Source organism: Pagrus major, chromosome 13 (assembly GCF_040436345.1).
Source record: "Pagrus major chromosome 13, Pma_NU_1.0".
Classification (NCBI taxonomy): domain Eukaryota; kingdom Metazoa; phylum Chordata; class Actinopteri; order Spariformes; family Sparidae; genus Pagrus; species Pagrus major.
Window position 1 is genome coordinate 21115351 of NC_133227.1, and position 18399 is coordinate 21133749.

Consider the following 18399-nt stretch of genomic DNA (forward strand, 5'->3'; position numbering starts at 1 on the left):
TAGACCATAATGCTAATTCCAGTACGTGAAGTTTCAAAAGTGAGTAAAGTCTGAACATTTAATTGAGACCTTAGTCGTGTGTCTTCACCTCCACCCTGCCTTCTTGTCACTTCTCTACACTATCTAATAGAGGAAGACATGCATGACAAAATACTATTTTTTTAAAAATGAGTACAGGTTGGATATAGACTTGTACGTAATGACCTGATTATTACATTTTCAGCACTAGGGCTGCAATTTAGGATTATTTTCATTATTGATGAATCTGCTGCTTATTGTCACAATTCATTGATTTATTGACTAATCGTTAACTGTATGGGTCTTTTATTTATTTAAACATTTTACATATAAAATACCTTGTGTCAGTTTGTTACAATGACGTACATGTTTAGCATCATGTTAATAGACTGAACAAATAATTGATTTTGAAAGAATAGAGAACAGATTAAAAGATAATTGTAGTTCTGCAAACTTCACAGATGCGTTGTCCTTTTGTGGAAGCAGAAAGTAATAATAGATTTGCCCCGAGTTAACCCGCTTTCAAACTGACATTGTGTCTTTTGTTTCCTCAGACTTCTTCCTGGAGTTGGACAAGGTGATGGGTCCTCTGATCTTCAACACCAGCAGCATGACAGAACTGGTGCGCTACACACGGCAGGGCCTACACTGGCTGCGCCTGGACGCAAAGCTTATTCCCTAGCGAGGACTGGCTCCCTGCACGCTGCTTCCACACACACACACACACACACACACACACACACACACCTCAGCCTCGTGTGTTCAGCAACATGTGCTCAAGGACACAAAAGCATGCTCACACAGACAGACACACACATACAATTACGTACTGTATACACACACACACACACACACACACACACACACACACACACACACACACACACACACACACAGTCCTCCTCCACACGTGATGAACTTCTCAGACATATCTCCAACACTGTGTCCATTTCCTACACCAGCTTGCCAAAAACACTGAGCAATTAAGCATCTCACACCGTCGACGGCACCACACAGGGAGAAGCATCCAAACTGCAGCACAGGAACAAAAAGAGCTTACCGCCACGCTTCATGGATCGGCATTCTTACAAAAATCTTCGAAGGCCATGTTTTTATCTATTCGGCATGGAAGCGTGTTATGAATTTGCTTAAAAATGGGGTTTGGTTTTTAGGCTACTTTGGCTTTTAACTTTTTATTTGACTTTGTTTCACCAAAGTACCTCCCATGAACACCAAAGGTGCTTTAAAATGAAGGTTTCTCTTTATCATTTTTGTGCCTTGTATGTGAGCTCCAGGAAAACAAACAGCCACCCATCATATCTGAATACATGGTTTTTGTTTTCTCCTCCTCCTTTTTTTTGCTTTAACTCATTCATTGCATTTTAAAACACTTAGCAGTTGATGGAAGCTGGTGACAATTATGTTTTTTATGCCAGTCATTTTAGATGACAGATTGTTGGGCACAAATTACGATACCTTACATGATTTCCTTCAAAGTTTCTTGTCGTTAAAGGTTAATCTTGGAGCAAGCCCACAAGATTTTAAGGACTGTAGAAGGGCTACTGTGCACAGCAGATTAATACTTCTGACTCACATGTATTTATAAATGTTCTCTTTATTGATCAGTGTAATTTAATTTCCCACAATCATGAACTTCTTGTGGCCCTGCTAGTTGGTCTGGCTTGATGTAAGGAGCAGCATGGCCTCTAGAGGCCGCTAGCAGGAGCTTTTAGACACTTGGCCTTAATAAAATTGATCATGTCAATGTTCTCTCTAAGAGATTTGCTGTCTTTTAAGCTCCAGAATACAAATCTCCTCCTATGAAATGTTTTTAACGCTCGTAGCTACATTGTTCATTGAGAAATTTCCTCGAGGGTGAGTCACTTCCACACAGTGTTATTCATGTTTGATCCCCTTTGTTTGCTCAGTGTGTATTTTTCTAAGGAACAGCAGGGAGTGTCTTAAGTATTGAAATCATTTCCACGTACGCAATGCAGTTACTCACATTTGCAGTTTATAATAAAAACTGGGCCTGAGTGACCACTAAATTGGCACAACTAAAGCAAATTCATCTTGAAAGGAAGGATGTCTTTTTAGAGTCATTAGCAGTGTTGCATTTATAGAACAAAGAGTTTTAAATCTATGATTTATATATTTCAAAAATATAACGGCCAATATAGATTTTATTTATATACCAAGCAGTTGTTTTTCCTTTTTCATCTTCTGGCCAAGCAGAAGTATAACTTTTCAAATGCATACTTGTAAAACAGGGTTGAACAAGGGTTATAAGATGCAAAGTATTTGTATGTGTAATTGTTCCTATTTAAATTTTAAAATCTTAATCATAGACGGTAGATAAGAAAGGCATCATAGCGTGGTACAGCCGGCGGGGTAAAGGTGTGTGTCAGCTGTCCAGGTGTGAACATTTCTGTTGGTTATTTAAAATTACTGGTTGTCATCAAGGGGAATATAGGTGGTGGTGGTTTTGAATGAAGACGTTACACACGACACCCAAGATCTCAGCTGACATTGGGGTGTTTGGTAATCGTCAATGACATGAAGGATGGCCTTTTTTTTTTTTTTTTTTTGTGTATGTTTTTTTTTTTTTCAGCCCACTTCCGACTAAAACATGCTGGAAATATTAAAGCCTGGCCCAAATAGTATTCATGGAAACAAGTATTCGTTGGTTTTGTTGTAAAGGAAAATTACCATAAAGTTTCAGAACTGTGATATTCTGTAACTTTATGGTCCTTTTCTTTTGATTTTCAAACATTTGTGTTTTTTCAGAGTCGAAACCTCATCTTACACTTTTTGTTTTTCATCTCAAGAGAAAACAAATCTGAAGAATTACTATTTGACCCAGGTTTTTACCTTTTTTGTTGTGTTTTGTCTCTTCTTTCCTTCACTGGCTCCCTGGCCTTTATCGTAGGAGGGGACACTGTTATTTCCTCTTGCACTTGAAGAAGAGAAAAGTCAGAGGAGGTATTATTTTAATCTATGCAGGATTTTTACAAAAAATTAAAAGATCTGTCTCTGTGGAAAAGATTTAATTTTTTTAGGCTTGGGATTTTTTTCCCCCGCTCCTTTTTTTCCGCCTCAGTGAGAAACCTGTTGAACTCAAGTGTCCGATGCCTTTAGCTTTTTGCAATTTTTGTGTACTGGTTTAGTATATATGTGTATATAGATCTGTTTTTATAACCAAACACAGATGGCATGAGCCATTTTGTACTTAAAGCTGGAGGCCACTTTTCTCATAGGAATTCCTCTGTGGGTTTTGCCAGCCCAGTTAATGTCTTCATACACTGGTACACTTTGTAAGTACAGGTCCGCGCCTTGTGTTCCCTACACTATCTTGTAGTCAAAATGTACAAAATTTAGCATTAGAATAATTTTTAACAGTTTGCTACTCACACTTATTTATTTTTCTGCCCCTTTGCTTAATATTTTTTTCTATTTTTGCCATTTTAAGGAGTACCATTTTATGAAATAGGAAGATGTAAATGTGTTGGGGTTGTTCATGATGAGATTTCATTGTAAGTAGTGATTAATATTAATTCTAACTTGAAAGAATCCAGGGTAAGATGAGTTTTTTTGACATTCAGTAGGAAGATGTTAACACTTGCATGTTTCTATTTAAATACAAATGTATAAATTGTAAATATAACATTTCTTTAAGGGTGAATTTCTACTACAGGTTGACATTTTTATTGAAATTTAAAAATGCTGTAAATACATTTGTGAGATACTTTATGCACATTTTTTTTTTTTTTTTTTCCTCTGTGGGCTTTTGTGTTCTTCTTCCAAGTTGTTACGGACGACATCCCAGTCTCTTAACACTGTATATCAGATTGATTTCTCAGTCTTTTTTCTTACCGTGCTCGTATTCTTTGTCTTCTGCTTCACTGTCTCTCAGTATCACGGTCGCCAAATAATCATTAATGTCTCTAGATCCAAGTGCGAATATTTTGTCTTCTCTGTATTTGATATGGAGGCGTGTACTTTTCATGAAATGTATATTGTTGATCTCATGGGATGGATGAATGGATGGATGGTGTGTACAGTCCGTTGTGTAAAACCGCGTCTGTTTTCGTCCTCATGAGAGAGATGTATTTACTATTTGTCCCTTTTGAACAATTGGTCCAACATGTCTTTTGAAACAGAGGTATTTCTCTACAGGTCAAAACAGTTGTAGCAGTTTATACAGTATGTTGTATAACACCTTTTTTTCTAAAAGTTGTCTCTGGAGTGAGACCAGCAGCATACACTATGTACAATAGTCTAAATTGGATTAGTTTTAAGAGAACTGATGATAGAGATACTATATATGATGGATGCAATATGATTAAAGGTACTCATTGAGTTTGATCTTCAAACTTAGTTTATGTAATTTAAAAGCATTCTTGTGAAGTGAGTATTAATTGTGACTAATGAGAGTCTGTCCTGAATATTCTTTGTATTTTGCCGTATTGAGAATAAAATATATATGGATATGTTTAATGGAGTGTTACTTATTTTTATTTCAGCAGCATGAGCCAGCTTGAATCACGCATCTCATGTCTTGTCTCAATATTTATTTTACTCTAAAAATGCAGCCAGAGAATCCATTAAAGCTCAGGTCGGTAAATTGGAAAAACCGTCAAGCCCAGGCTAGATTTTGAAAGTATCCAGCCAGTGAACCCTGCCCCCTGCACTCAGGCCTCTCTCCGAAGCCGCTCCCCCCCCCCCCCCCCCCCCCCAAACCATGAACGCAGACTGTCAGACAACTGCCGAATACCGCCGACGGAGTCCGAGTCCTCACGAGCGGTGAGAAGGAGAGTGTATCGGTGCATCGCTTTCATCATATCATCTCACTGCAAGTAGCTACCTCATGTCTCATTCACCTATAAGTAAACACCTAATATTATCATATTGAATGTAAACAACAAACATAGCCATTGCTAGTACCTGCTACATGTTTTTTTATGTTACCCTCAGTGATTCACAGAGGAACGTGAATATTGTCTGTTCAAAGCTGTGGGGTTAATAAAGTTTTCTGAATCTGAATCTTACTAGATCACCAGTTACCTCATAGACTAATTGCGACCAAGATTAGACGGATGCCAGTCTCATAAAACTTTATTTAAGACCCATGCATCTGCTCAGCCTCTCTGAAAGCAGAACAGTACCTGTTCTCCAGCTAACTCGATGCATATCAATTAATGTATGAAGTAACTGTGAATTAACTTTCCTTGAAATATGTTTTTTCCAAGACGATATACTGTTTTTTGTATTTGGGAAAACTAAAGTAGAACTCGAGATAAATAAGACAAATAAAATGCCTATTTAGGACAGAAAATTGGACTTTTTTTCAACGGTAAACTTAGAGATTCCCTGTGGAGTTTTCTTTTAAGCAAACAAAAGTTGTTTTTACATTCAGTGTTTCGCAACAAAACACACTGTTTGTATCCCTGAGGTGTATGAGCATCCTCATGTAAGCCATGCTGCTATCATCAAAAAACTGGGTCAAGATCGTCCTTTTTATCTCTGAAACTGATGTTCTTTTGGGTGCACAACTGGAACCTAAGTAACACTCTTTCAGAATGTAAATAAACACACATGAAATACCCAGTTTAAAACATTTTTCACATTGGTTTATTGCCTAAGAGCAAAGTGTCAATGACCACATTTCAATGTATAAATATGTCATTACATGTAATGGTTCTGCATACATAAGTACATAAGTATTAGCTACAAAATATACTCACTGTATCAAAAGTACAAAAGGCTCCTCTTTGTGTTATTTTATTATATACAGTAAGCATTACTGGGTTAGTGTTAGTGATGCATTTTAAGTTTGGTTTCTTTTTTTTATATAGAAGCTTAATTTTCAAAGCTGTTAAATAAATGTAATGAAGTAAAAGTACTATATTCTCTGAGCAGTAAAGCATAAAATGAAAATACTCCAGTAAATACTTGCTGCTATCAACAGGCCCAACCTGTGAATAAATTGCCACCAAGTGGTCATGAGCTGCTATTGTCGTTGCTGTCGTCCCATCAGTTTGAGCCTTACAATCACTTATTCATCACCAATGATAACTTGAACAGAAAGAAATGAGATTTCAAAAAAATATATAAGAGTTTAATCGTCTTATTTGTGATATTTAAAGGCTTCCTGGCTGATGAAATTAGAGGTAAGGAAGCTTTTAGGCAATGTTTTTTTTGCAAAAAAACAAAACAAACCAGTGTAGTAGATGATTTAAAGACGAACATGTACAAATCACATGGTTAAAATAGTTCTTGCTCTCTCATCTGAAGACAATTTACAGTCATTTTAGAAAAACAAAACAAAACTGGATCCAAGTTACATCAGTCTTTTTCACTATATTACCAATGCTTCACTCTTTATGTATGTGACATGTAACATATTGTCACCCTGTCCTTAAAAATAATAACCTACTTAAAATGTTAATCTAACGTGTGTCCCTGAAGGCACCTCTTCCAATCTGTCTAACAATGATTGATTATGGTGTAATAAGTATTGCCACTTGGCATTGGTGGTGGCCTGGTAAATGATCATATTCTATTACTTTATTATAAAATAACCCAAATAGTGTAGCCTCAGTTGTTTGTCACTTTCAATAAGAAACAGACCTTCCCGGGTTAATCTTTCTGTGCATGAAACAAAGGTATTCAAAGTAGTTTATATAGCTTTGCATTGCAGAGCCTCTTAGAAATGATTAGCGCCTTTCAATCCACATTGTGCTGCCCTGAGAACATTAACTCTTATGTAGACTGATGGGGGTTTTTCTCAAGGCCACTTTGTCTTTTCACATTTTATTTAGCTTTATTTAGCTTTATTTTAAATAGTTATCATATTCAGATTCACATTTTACCTTAACAGTGTAAATATTTAATTTGTTAAACTTTTCTTTAACACTAATTACGTGTCTCTGTCAGTGAATTCAGTAAAGTAGTAAAAGTCTGTTTAATTTCAGCTTGAGCCAAGATCATCAAAACAATACAGAGAAAATCCCGTTTTCACTCATCCGCCATTAACACGGACTGACCAATGAGGTGTCGCGTATTCCCACAATCCCCGCCCCCCGCTGCTTCCGATTGGTCTACGCGGTGTTCTATTACCTATCATCCGCTTCTCCCTCTCTCCAGGGGAATAAGGTAAGCTAACTGCGGAGCGAAGGAAAAAGGAAAGCTCATTACCGAGGGATGCGAGGCACGTCAGCAAACTACTAGAAAGTGAATCTTATCCCGTCAAGTTTATACATTATAGCTGAAACTCTTTCGAGAAGGGGAAACACAACCGAGAGGAGCAAGGACTACAAGTTGAGGAGCGCGAAGTGACCGGGAATCAGCAGGTACGTGAAGGGGACTTCGGTAATAGCAGCAGGTGCAGGTTTGGTATCGCTGCGGTGGCTGCTCAGTTTCGGTTGTCAACTGTCATCCTTTACGATACAATGTCGTCTAAAAACAAAGAACATATGATGGTTTCAGGAAGCTTAACGATTTTTATTTATTTTTTATGTGAACCTCTCTTTGTAGGTGTAGTGTTTTTAGAAGTTGTAACGCGTGTGAAGTTAAATAAACGCCGTCCTTTAATAAGCTAGGAAGAACGTTAGCTAGTGCGCATCGTGTTTTTGAACGCAGCACGTCACCTGTTGCATTTTCTATACAGTATTATGCTCATATTTACGACATTTATTGTTAAGTAATTGTTTTTATCCTTAAATGTTGGCCTATTTGTCACCCTGGGCTCTGGGGAAAACAGCTGACAATTGAATTAATGATGAAAATGATGGTTGTTGGACAAACAGCAGCCCAGACTGCTCTTATCATCACATTTAATTGCCATTACCATACTCTCTGTGCTGTACATTACTTATGCAACACTGGAAAAATTATGCCACTTCAAAATCAGGATGAATACAAGGTGAAATTTACTTGAAAGTCCCTGTATGGCACATTAGATTATAGTGTCTTACATTAAAGGGGTGCTATGTAGTTTTTGGAGAAGAAAATCCAACTCAGAATTTTAATATTTACAATATTAATGAGGTTATAATACAAACTCAGAAATATTTATCTTTTCCATAAATGAATAAACAAGCTGCTCTCACTTTTTGAAGCTGGAAAGGTGGCAGGGTCCGCCAAATATAAACAAATTTTAGTTTGTTGAGGCATGAAAAAATCAGTCAATGAAGATCTTAGAATTTCTGCTCCAAAGCTACATAGTGCACCTTTAAGTACATATTTTGACTAGAAATAAAACGAATATACTCTGTAAGATTTGAGTTTTTACGGTGAATGTCTGTTGTTTGCCAGTATTGTGAGAACAACACACTATTGTCCTTCCCTAGCCTTATCTCATTGCCTCAAATTGATACCTGGCCCTGAATTATGCACAGGAGGGCCTTTCTACCTAATGACTGGACTATGTTTTATTTAAAGTGGGAACAAAAGGCGCCACGGCCGTGGCAGGGCTGCTTTGGGATGAAACCAGACACTGGTGTTTTGTGCTGTGGCTGAAACTGAAGCACTCATGCGGTGCGTTGGTCAGATGGTGGGAGCAGGAGGAGCACACTGGGTTCTCTGTGCGATCTTGATCCTGCTCAGGCCGCTGACCCGGCTTGACTCCGATGCACCCATGCAGTCTGACCTGGATGCTGTGAAGAGACCCTCGCAGAGATGTTAGCGCAGAGTAGACATGCATGTCGGTGTAATTCATAAAGACTAGACGCAAACATATGCACAGGAACTCAAACACCTGTTGATCCAAAGCTCATCTATTGTTGCACTGCTTGCGTAGTCATGCGCCAAAGGATGTTTGGACTTGGCGTGCACAGTGCATGATGACTTGACACAAAGCCAAAGCAATGTGCCAAGCAATACACATTTTGTGAATTGCTGCATACAGGTGGTTTTATGTATGATAGCTTGAGTAGCTGGTGGCAGGAAGATTAAAGAAGAAAGGAAACAGGAAACAAAAGATGGAGGAAACAGAAGGGCGAGGCTATAAAAGAAGAGTAGGGTCACAAAGCCACGGGACATAACTAGGTGTTGAAACATGATCTCTTTCTCTGTCTTTTGCTGTCTCTCTTTCCTTTTAAGGTAACAAGAAATATGTGCATTGTATTGATGAACAAAATAGTATAAATGTATAAAGTTTAATTCACAATAGCAGGGGTCAGGGGCTCGGGATGTGCCGTTGTTTGACCTGGTGGGGCTTGTGGCCTGTTTTTAACAGTGGAAAATTACTCTTAGTGTGTTCGAATGTGTGGTTTTGAGTTGGATGTTTACATTCTTTCAGTGACCTTTCACACAGCCCACAACTAAAAGGATGGACTAACTGGTTTGGCTACGGTAGTTTTGCAGGTTATGAGTTCAGACAAATTTTGCAGCAACAAGGATTCTCATAATGAATAATTACTTGCTGTTAAAAAAAATGCTGAAATTTACACTAACTAGGGATCTTCCTAATGACCAATTCCCATGATGTTTAAACACAAGTTAAACACTTTTTGTGGACTAGTCTTAAAGTAAAAAAACATTCAGAAAACAGTCAAAATTGAGCACAGTTTATAAAAGCACTTTGAAACCATTAATCACATTCTTCAATGAACTATCTTATTTTAAATGCTGCTGAAATGTGTGGCTCCACAATCCTATCCTTATCCTACAAAACATAACAACAACTCATTAAATAAAAGTTAACAAATGGCGTTTATAGAAAACTATTTAACAACATAACAAGAAATCTTCAGTCAGGAGAAGGAAGGAAGTCATGAAATTTCAGTCCAAAATGTCAATATATAATTAAAATGTGTATGTGAATGTTTAACGTTTAATCAACTCGTCAACCAATCGTGCACATCCCTACCCACCACTGATACTGACTGATGAGTTCAGGTTTTAAAAATTGAATGAAACATCACATTACATAACGCCGCTGTTATTAAATCATCACTCTGCGCGGTGTCAGCTTGAAGTCATTAAGTTGTCAGAGTGACATAATACGCAAGGATGTAGCAGGAAGCTGTCAGAGTTATAAATCAGTTAACAGATCGTTGGTTTCTGTCAGTCGTACCTGCATTGTTTAGCTTGTCCTGTAATAGAAGTGTGATCTTTCACTTCTTCCATTGAACCTGCATGATGTAAGACTTTCACTGGCATTGTTCTTTCCAGGAAATAAAAGCATTAAGGAAATAGCTAACTTGGTGAGGGAATGGGGAATTCAGTGGCGTTTTTGACCAGTCGCCGACCAAAGTCCAACAGACCTCTAATTATCAAGGGTTTAATGGGTAATAAAGTCAGACTGTTCAGGGTGACGTATTGGAGATAAAGTCAGGACATTGTGTCATGAAGAAAAACCTGCTGGAACTTTAGCACATCGTGGTGATATAACATTATAATTCAGCTGTAGTTAGCATGGAGGCTAGTTAGCAACAGGTGTAGCGTTCTTTTTTGTGAAGTCATTGTGATGTCATCCTCTGACCTTGGGAACGTTGATAAGACGTTGGATGCACGTTTTAAAGTGCATGACTGTAACATGCAGGTATTCGGGTAGGTCGTATGACATCATTGCAGGAATAAGTAGGAAGGTCTCTTTAAACACTGACAAGACGATCAAAGTGAATGATTTGATTCTCTTGAATAAGAAGACAGATGAGGAAGCGTGCAGCCTGCTTAAGATGCCATATTCAAGTGAAAATTTCCCCCTCGAGTTAATAAGTAATAGGAAAGAATGAACGGAATATGAGGTTATTGTCATTAGCAGGCTTGCGGTGAATGGAAACATCAATCCTCAACTTCAGAGTAAAAGCAGCAGTAAGTAAATATTACTTTAACAGTGCGTCATTATGGTCGAACTTGAGCTAATTGATGAGCTTATGCATGTATTCTGTTACAGGCATAAACCTGTGAAGGTGTTTTATTGTGGTAGTCATAGATGTGAAGGTAATGTGAGGCTGAATTAAGAACCTTTATGTCCATAATCACAGTGAAGACTTTCTTCTAATGTATTCTGGCTTTTTTATAAAGTATGAATCAACTGACTGTATTTTTCAAGGTTGATACCTGGTTGATACCTGGTTGATAATCATCTGTTTGTCCCTAGTATAAAGGTTACAACTGAACTATCGCATTATCTGACCGCTTTCCTCTGAAGTCTATCAATGATAATGGGGACAAAGATTGCTGGTACATAAGTAGTTTGTGGCTGTTACCTAAAAGTGCTATACTTAATATTTCTGGATAAACAATAGATGAAATTACTATATGTAATGCAAAGTTTGAAAGGGGCCATTAAAAAATAACAAAATTGCAGAAAGTTATGACCTGACCCTGCAGAGCATTTAAGCTCTTAGCGTTTTTCAGTTTATTGGTTTTCTCTCACTGCTCTCATCAGTATTGTTTTCAGTAAAAAAGCTCTAAAAACCCACTGTAAGCTACCTGCCGAGCGCCAGACAGCCGACATTGTCCTCAGGGGTTTGTGAAGAGCTAACAGAGATAAAAGGAAAGTGAATATTGGACTTAGTCACTGAAACACAACTCCAAATTAATACTAGTGTTGCTCCCTCAGTGTCAGCTAGATGTGTACACTAGGGTTGCAGCGGTGGCAAAATTTTCCCACCAACTTAAAAGCTTGTGACGGTACTTTTTTACAAGAAAATACGCTGTCCGTAGAGCACTGTATCAAGCTGGCAATAGACAAGTTTTCTTGCCTTTACTTATCACTAGAAGTAGATTAGAGTAGAGAGTAGTGACCGATCAGCGTTGAGATTGGTTCCTTATAAACCTCACTTTTACTATATACAATTTTGTATGCCACCGGGCACGAAATCTTTTGGGAAAAGGAAGGTTAACTGTATTTGGGACTGATATAAGTTTGCAGCAAGGTACTTTACTTGAGTATTTCCATTTTCTGCTATTTTATACTTCTTCTTCCTCTCCAATTTGATACATTTAGTTACTAGTTACTGTGCAGATTCAGATTATTCAGTGTTTATAGGCTACTAACTGTGAAGTGTTACTAATCAGATATTTTATTTATTCTTTAATCAGTTTATTTTATCTGCAATCTGACAGAAAAATCACCAATTCTGTCAGTAATTGACCCAAAAGGGAAAAACACATTCCTGGTTCAGTGAATTATTTCAAGGATGTGGATATATTCCTCATCTTGTCCTTCACTTTGGGCAACACCTGCATGTAACAGGTGGGATCTGTGTGCACACTTCACCTCACTGACATTCCAGACTTGGCGGGGGTCCTCCTCAGAGAGACTGCCAAGACAGGAAGCACATGAGTTGATTTCAAAACGCTCTGTGTTTGTTGAACATTGGCAAAACTATCTCTAACACCATCCATCAAACATTCACAGCCTTCCCTTCTCTCTTTCCTCACCTTTTGTCTAGTTTCTTCTCTTCAGTTGTTACTGCGGAGCTCTTTTGTGCCGGCAGGGCCAGGGGGCTTTTTGTTGTTTTTTTTTACCTGGGTTTGACCACTCACTGGTCTGCAGTTTTGAGTTATTGTCAGATCCTCCTTCTTTTGTCAGAGTAACAGAAAGTCCTCTTCAGGTCCTATAGAGCACATGGATGAAAAGGAGACAAATGGCTGACAGAGGTTATCACTGGCTAATGGGAGACCCCCTGAGGGATGGCTGGAAAGTGTGTATGGTTATGTGTGTCTGTCTGCTTGCCTATTCTGGTTATCTGACAGGACCACACCTTTACTATTGTATGGCCCTATAGGACCCTCACTGGGATATGGCAGTGTCGTATGTCATGTAGGTATGTGTGTGTGTGAGTAACCTATTTGTATAGGCAGCTTTTAAAACTATGTCCTAATCCTTTTCCCTATTTTTGGGGAACATGTAGATAGACCGAAAATATAAGTGTCACAACAATGTACAAACCACAGATTTGTTGAAACTTTACATTTCTTTGTGTTGTAACTTTAAGTTTCATTAGGTTCAATTTTCAATTTTATCGCTTATAGTCTGGTTAGGAAAAGATCATGTTTTGGCTCCCCTGCTTCTGTCGCCACAATGTCTTGTTTAAAAAATACCTGGTTTTTGGCTGCAAATTGGTCTAATATCTGATCAAAAATAGCCACCAACACAGCTGGAAAATGTCCCCCGACATCCCATGGTTTTCCGCTTACAGGTTGAAGGTTGGTTGCACCATCTTCAACAGTGGTCTCTCACTTGGCAGCCGTCTCGCGGTCTTGCCACCACCATCCCTTCCTCCTTCTGATGAGAAAGTCATCTCGTGTACACGTTATCTGAACACAATATGGTATTGTTGAGATGTCGGTATGATCCTTGGTATGAGCTAACAAATGTGAGAAATTTTAATCCCTTATAGAACATTTGCAAAATATTTAAATGTTTATGAGTTAGCAGTCTTCTTCTCTCTGACCTTAGCTGGCAAAACATGTGCTTCATAGCCCTTCTTGAGGTCAGAAAGTCCACGGGGTACCTTTTAAGTAATAAACAAGTTTGCGTTTCTCTCTGTCACCGATTCAACAAGTAATACTCTACACTCATCTGTCAGGATTCTGCAACTGAAATGTGTTCAGTTAGCATGAGTAGCAACAGCTACAATGGCTGAACAACAAATATAAAGCCACTTATAGAAAGTCCATTCGGAAATGACCAAATTTAATCCAAATCCAAGCCACACCGCTTGGCTGAAATACAAAAACATCACAGATTTTAAGGTTTTAGAATGCCGATGTTAAGATAATCAAAAAAGTGGCCTATACAGAGAAGGAATCAGACTTTCTCCGAAGCTGCTCCTGTTTCACTATTTGGACTGAGCTGCAACCCTTCATCCTTTGTATGTTTGAGAGGGAAATAAAGAAAGTCAGACTATAGGGTGTGTGTGTGTACTGTACCTCCATAATACACCGTGCTAACAGGTCTGCTGGAGGGCCTTCTCAGGTTTCATAGCCCCTGATGAAAAGGTGTGGGTGAGGGGTTGTCACTGAGACCTGAGCCGACCACAGATGCAGTAATATGGCTGTGATATTGACTAATAAAAAGAGGCATTTACAGCTGTCTGACATGTTGGGAAGTAGAGGCTTGATGTCTTTTTTTTGTGTGTGTGTCTATCTGTGTGTGTCCAGTCAGAGCTTGTGACTCAGCTATAGCGGCACAGCAAGTCCTTTTTTTAGACTTTTTCATAGATGAAATGAAATGATTAGTCGATGATCAAAGCTTCTTTGATAATTAATTAATCATTTCATTTTTCAAGCAAAAATAGTGAAAAATGTCAAACAAGATCATCATGATTAAGTTCCAGCCCCTCAAATGAGATGATTTATTGCTTTTCTTTGTTTAATATCATTGTGAACTGAATATCTTTTGAGGACTTTCCCTTGGTCTCTGAGAAGTTGTGATTTTCCCTATTTTCTGCCATTTAATAGACTGACAATTGGAGGTTCAAAAATTAATCGATTAGTTGCCAACTATTTTGATAATTGTTTAATTGGTTTGAGTAAATTTTCAGGAAAAGAAGTCTAAAATTTTAATTCCAGCTTCTTAAATGTAAATATTTCCTGGTTTCTTCTGTGGACACACTGACACACTTTTCACACACATTTCTTACCATTTTCCAGATCAAACAACTAATCAATTAATCGTGAAAATATTTGACAGATTCATTGACAATGAAAATAATCATTGTTTGCAGCCCACCCACCATGAATCAGTAGGAAAAAGTAAATACCAAGTCTGATTCCCATTGGACTTTTGAGACCAGTAATCTATGAACTGACTGAAATGAGCCAGAAATCAGCAAGAAAAATGTGACTCAAATGTACAAACATTTAGCCAAGACATACAGCTATTTATATTAGGTCAGTGAATTGAATGCAAGGGTATATTTTTCATTCAAACTAGCTTAGAAAGAGTAATGTTGCCCCTAGTAGTCATGCCACTGTTTCCTCTGGCAGCACCATATCGGGCTACAACACTATTTCTCTCTGCCAGGTTACAAAGTCCAGAGTGTTTTGCACTGTTTTCTGGTGAAGTTTAATCTCTGTGTGATTTATTTTACTGCCTCACCACCCCTCCTCCCCTGATCTCCCTCTCCTCCCCTGCTCGGAGGTAGGAAACCTGCGCTGCTAGCAGTAAAAAGGAGCCCATTGTGATTACCTCCCCCAAAATTAACCATGGGGGCAGACTCTGTGCTGCGAAACACAATGGAGATTAGAATCCACTTGACTCCTGACTGCGATGATCAGTACTATTAGGTGACTGTATATGTTTCAAAAGCAGGACGATTTAAAGTTAACACCGAGCATTTGGTCTCTGCAGAGGCGTTGATGTAACTGTCTGTAGCCTGAGGTGTAGGTGGGACTGTAATTATCAGCACATTAGCCTCATCTGTTCTTTCAATACAGCTCCGACATGTGTTCTAACGTCAAATATACTGAGGTGGAGGTGCAAAATCATGATCCACGTGGTAATAGCGCTGCGAGCTAACAAAGAACTACTGTATTTTGGATAAAATAATCATTTTCTTTTTCATTGTTACATTATTATCATAATATAGCTTTTTGCAGCATAAAGCAAACTTCTCAGAGAAAAAGCGCTTACCCAGGATTACTCAGTTTGAGAGACTTAAGAGCCTGTTTAGGGAAATATAGGTTGGCCGTGTTGTGTTGATCACTTGCTTCATAACGTCCTGAAGAATGACAAATCTAGCTAAATGGTAACTCCACTTTGAACAGATGTTGGTGCTTTAATACCATAAAGATTTTCTTTTCTTTTTGTTATCCCACGGTGTGATTTTGAAACTGTAGCAGAACTAGTTTGCACAGTATGTGGGCATGGAAAAGCCATTGAGGAACAGGTTGAAAGCTGAGAACTTTGCACTAAAAAATTTAAAACTGCAGTTTGTTTTTTCTCGCGCTAAAACCTGTCCATGAAATCTAATTTATTCCAGGTTCATTTTACAGAAAAATTCCCCCTGTAGACGTGATGTGGAGATTGAGAGGGCGAGAAACAGGAGAGAGGAACTAGTTACTCAAACTTTGCTTTTGTTTTTATGGAGCCCAAATTAACACTTTTTATATGCGGGGTAATACAAAGGCTGTTTTGCAATACATGTTCATTTAAAATAACATCTGTTCATCCTGAGTCATTTAGATCCTGTTGTTAGTTCTGTTCTTATTTGCATATCTTTTAGATAATGTTTGGTGATGCTTGTGTTTCTGTGCAAGGACTTACGAAGCCAAGGACAGTCTGCCCTAAAATTTGGAACGACTCCATGTTTTTAACTAAATTCAAGCATAAATTGAGATTGGTGCACCAAAGTCCACTTCAGTGAGGGTATTTGGACATAAATTTAAAAGCTCAGGCCATCAGAAACGGCAGGCTTGGTGAAAAAGGATACTTCAGAGATGTGAGCAAGTTATTGTGTGTGCTATGGCCTTTTCCATATCAAATTTTGTCTCACACGGTAGGGGGGCAAAATGTTTGCTGTGGTCTGCTCCAGACTAATAAGTTAACATTTTTTAGGCGCTTAAATCAGCATCTGTTTGTCAGGTAAATCTCCCTAATGTCTCAATAGTCTACATGAACTAAAGCACTCGTTAAGACAAATAGAGACCCAAAGTCAGACTTAAAGTGATCTCTGACCAGTGAGTTGACATGCCCCAGTTTTTGTGTGCCCCAGTTTTTTTTTGTGTGCTTTACTCTGTTGTTTCACAGTAAACTAAATCGGGCAATGTCAATATTTCTCTCATGTGTTTCATTCAGACTGTAAAATTGCAAAGTAGAGAGTTGAAAAGCCTTTCGCAAATACTGAAACTCAGCTTTCAGCTTTCTCAGCTTTCTCTACAAGGAAAGTGTCAAGACTCCCCCTCACATTCTTTAACTTTTGTCTGTGTCTGAGGAATAAGTGGGAAACAAAAGTGTAAATAGAGGAGAAGGAGATTGAAAGAGATTTGATCTAGAGGCTGTCAAGGCCAATAAATTAGCGGATTTTGAAGGACGGTAACATGAGGCATGTGAGGACACCTGTTACCCACATCTGCTTAATTATGGATCATCACTTCCACTTGGATTACTCTCCTCACTCTATGAGGGTGAAAACAGAAATGCGGAGACTGCTGGCCACATGGTAATTTGTTTAATATCACCGGATACTGGCAGATCACATTGAGCAAGTACACTATCCTCAACTAGATCAAAATCTACTTTCTCTTGGCTCAGATCTGTCAGTAACTTCAGCGGCAGCCATGTTGGGGTCAACGGGGAAAGTGAATGTTAACAGTTCGCCCTCACACAGTGTCTCCGTCTGCCTGCCGGCTTCTTTTGCAATTCAAATCTCTGCTGCAACACTGAGCAAATGTTTCCCTGTTGTCCAGCTGCCGCCGCTCTACAGGGCAGCGTATCGTGTATCTTTCCTGTCCTTTTCATGCCTCTTAAAGCATCCTGGCAGGTATAAAAGGAGAGATTAGAGGCATGTCTGTTCACTTTCATCACGCCATATTAGATAGTAGACAGTGATCCAGTTTCTCACACCTTTTTCCCTATTTATCCTCACATTTCTCTTTGTTTTCTTCAGTTTCGCCTTCCTCAGCTGACATGATGTCACTGACATACCCTTGTAACAGCACCTCCATGCACGAATGACTCCTGCTCTCAGTGAGCCTTCTCCTTTGACGTCAGTGGATATGTAGAGTTTGTGTGTATGCTGCTCCTTGTAGCGTAAATGATGTGCTATCCTACTGTTCATCCATTCCAAGTAACCAAAAGGATTCACGCATGACTGGAACTTGCTCTAATTATTGGTTAAACATGTGCATCTGTGATAATTTGGGCAGGTGTGCTGTTACTATGCATGATGTCTGAAGTGTATATGGCTGTATACTGTTGGAGACTGGAATGTGTGTTTTTTTCCCCTTCAAAACTAGCCCCAGTATAGCTTCTTGTCCATTTGGTGGTCTGAAAATGTCCATTCATTGGGAGTAATTGCTTCTTATTAGATGGCTCTTGGGGAGCAATAAGGCCAGACGAGGAATGCAGTTTGTCTTGGAGCTCAGCAGGTCATTTAGTACTGTAACGTGACTTTGGCCGCTGCAGGAGGTCGAACGATTACGGGGGGGGACGACGACACCCAATTTTGATTGTGTTGTCGGAGTGTCTGTTGGTGTAAAGACTTAAGATTTATGTGGCTGCAGAAGGACAGGGGTAAAGTTTTGTGTGTTTTCCCATTAAAGATGTTGGTGTGCAATATCTGTATAACCCAATGCTGCAGCCTAACTTCCACCTGTTGCAGCGAAATGGATGAAAATGTCTCAAGGAGGCCTTGATTTAACTAAATGTACTTTGTCACTTTGCCTTTTAGTAATCACTCATTGGCAATTCATGCATTC

General features: G+C 38.7%; 2 protein-coding genes across 7 annotated transcripts in view; both read left to right on the forward strand.

The window, feature by feature from the left end:
- The window catches only part of aff4 (AF4/FMR2 family, member 4), a 36828-nt gene extending 32313 nt beyond the window's left edge, over positions 1 to 4515 (forward strand). For all 4 annotated transcript variants that reach the window (XM_073479096.1, XM_073479095.1, XM_073479097.1 and 1 more), the window contains one exon: positions 573 to 4515. In XM_073479096.1, coding sequence (XP_073335197.1) covers positions 573 to 700 — 128 coding nt within the window. In that variant the 3' untranslated portion in view covers positions 701 to 4515. The remainder of the gene's footprint in view (positions 1 to 572) is intronic.
- Positions 4516 to 7220: 2705 nt separating this feature from the next.
- Positions 7221 to 18399, forward strand: part of shroom1 (shroom family member 1) — a 35963-nt gene continuing 24784 nt past the window's right edge. For all 3 annotated transcript variants that reach the window (XM_073479024.1, XM_073479023.1, XM_073479025.1), the window contains exon 1: positions 7221 to 7370. The gene's annotated coding sequence lies outside the window, so the exon portion shown is untranslated. The remainder of the gene's footprint in view (positions 7371 to 18399) is intronic.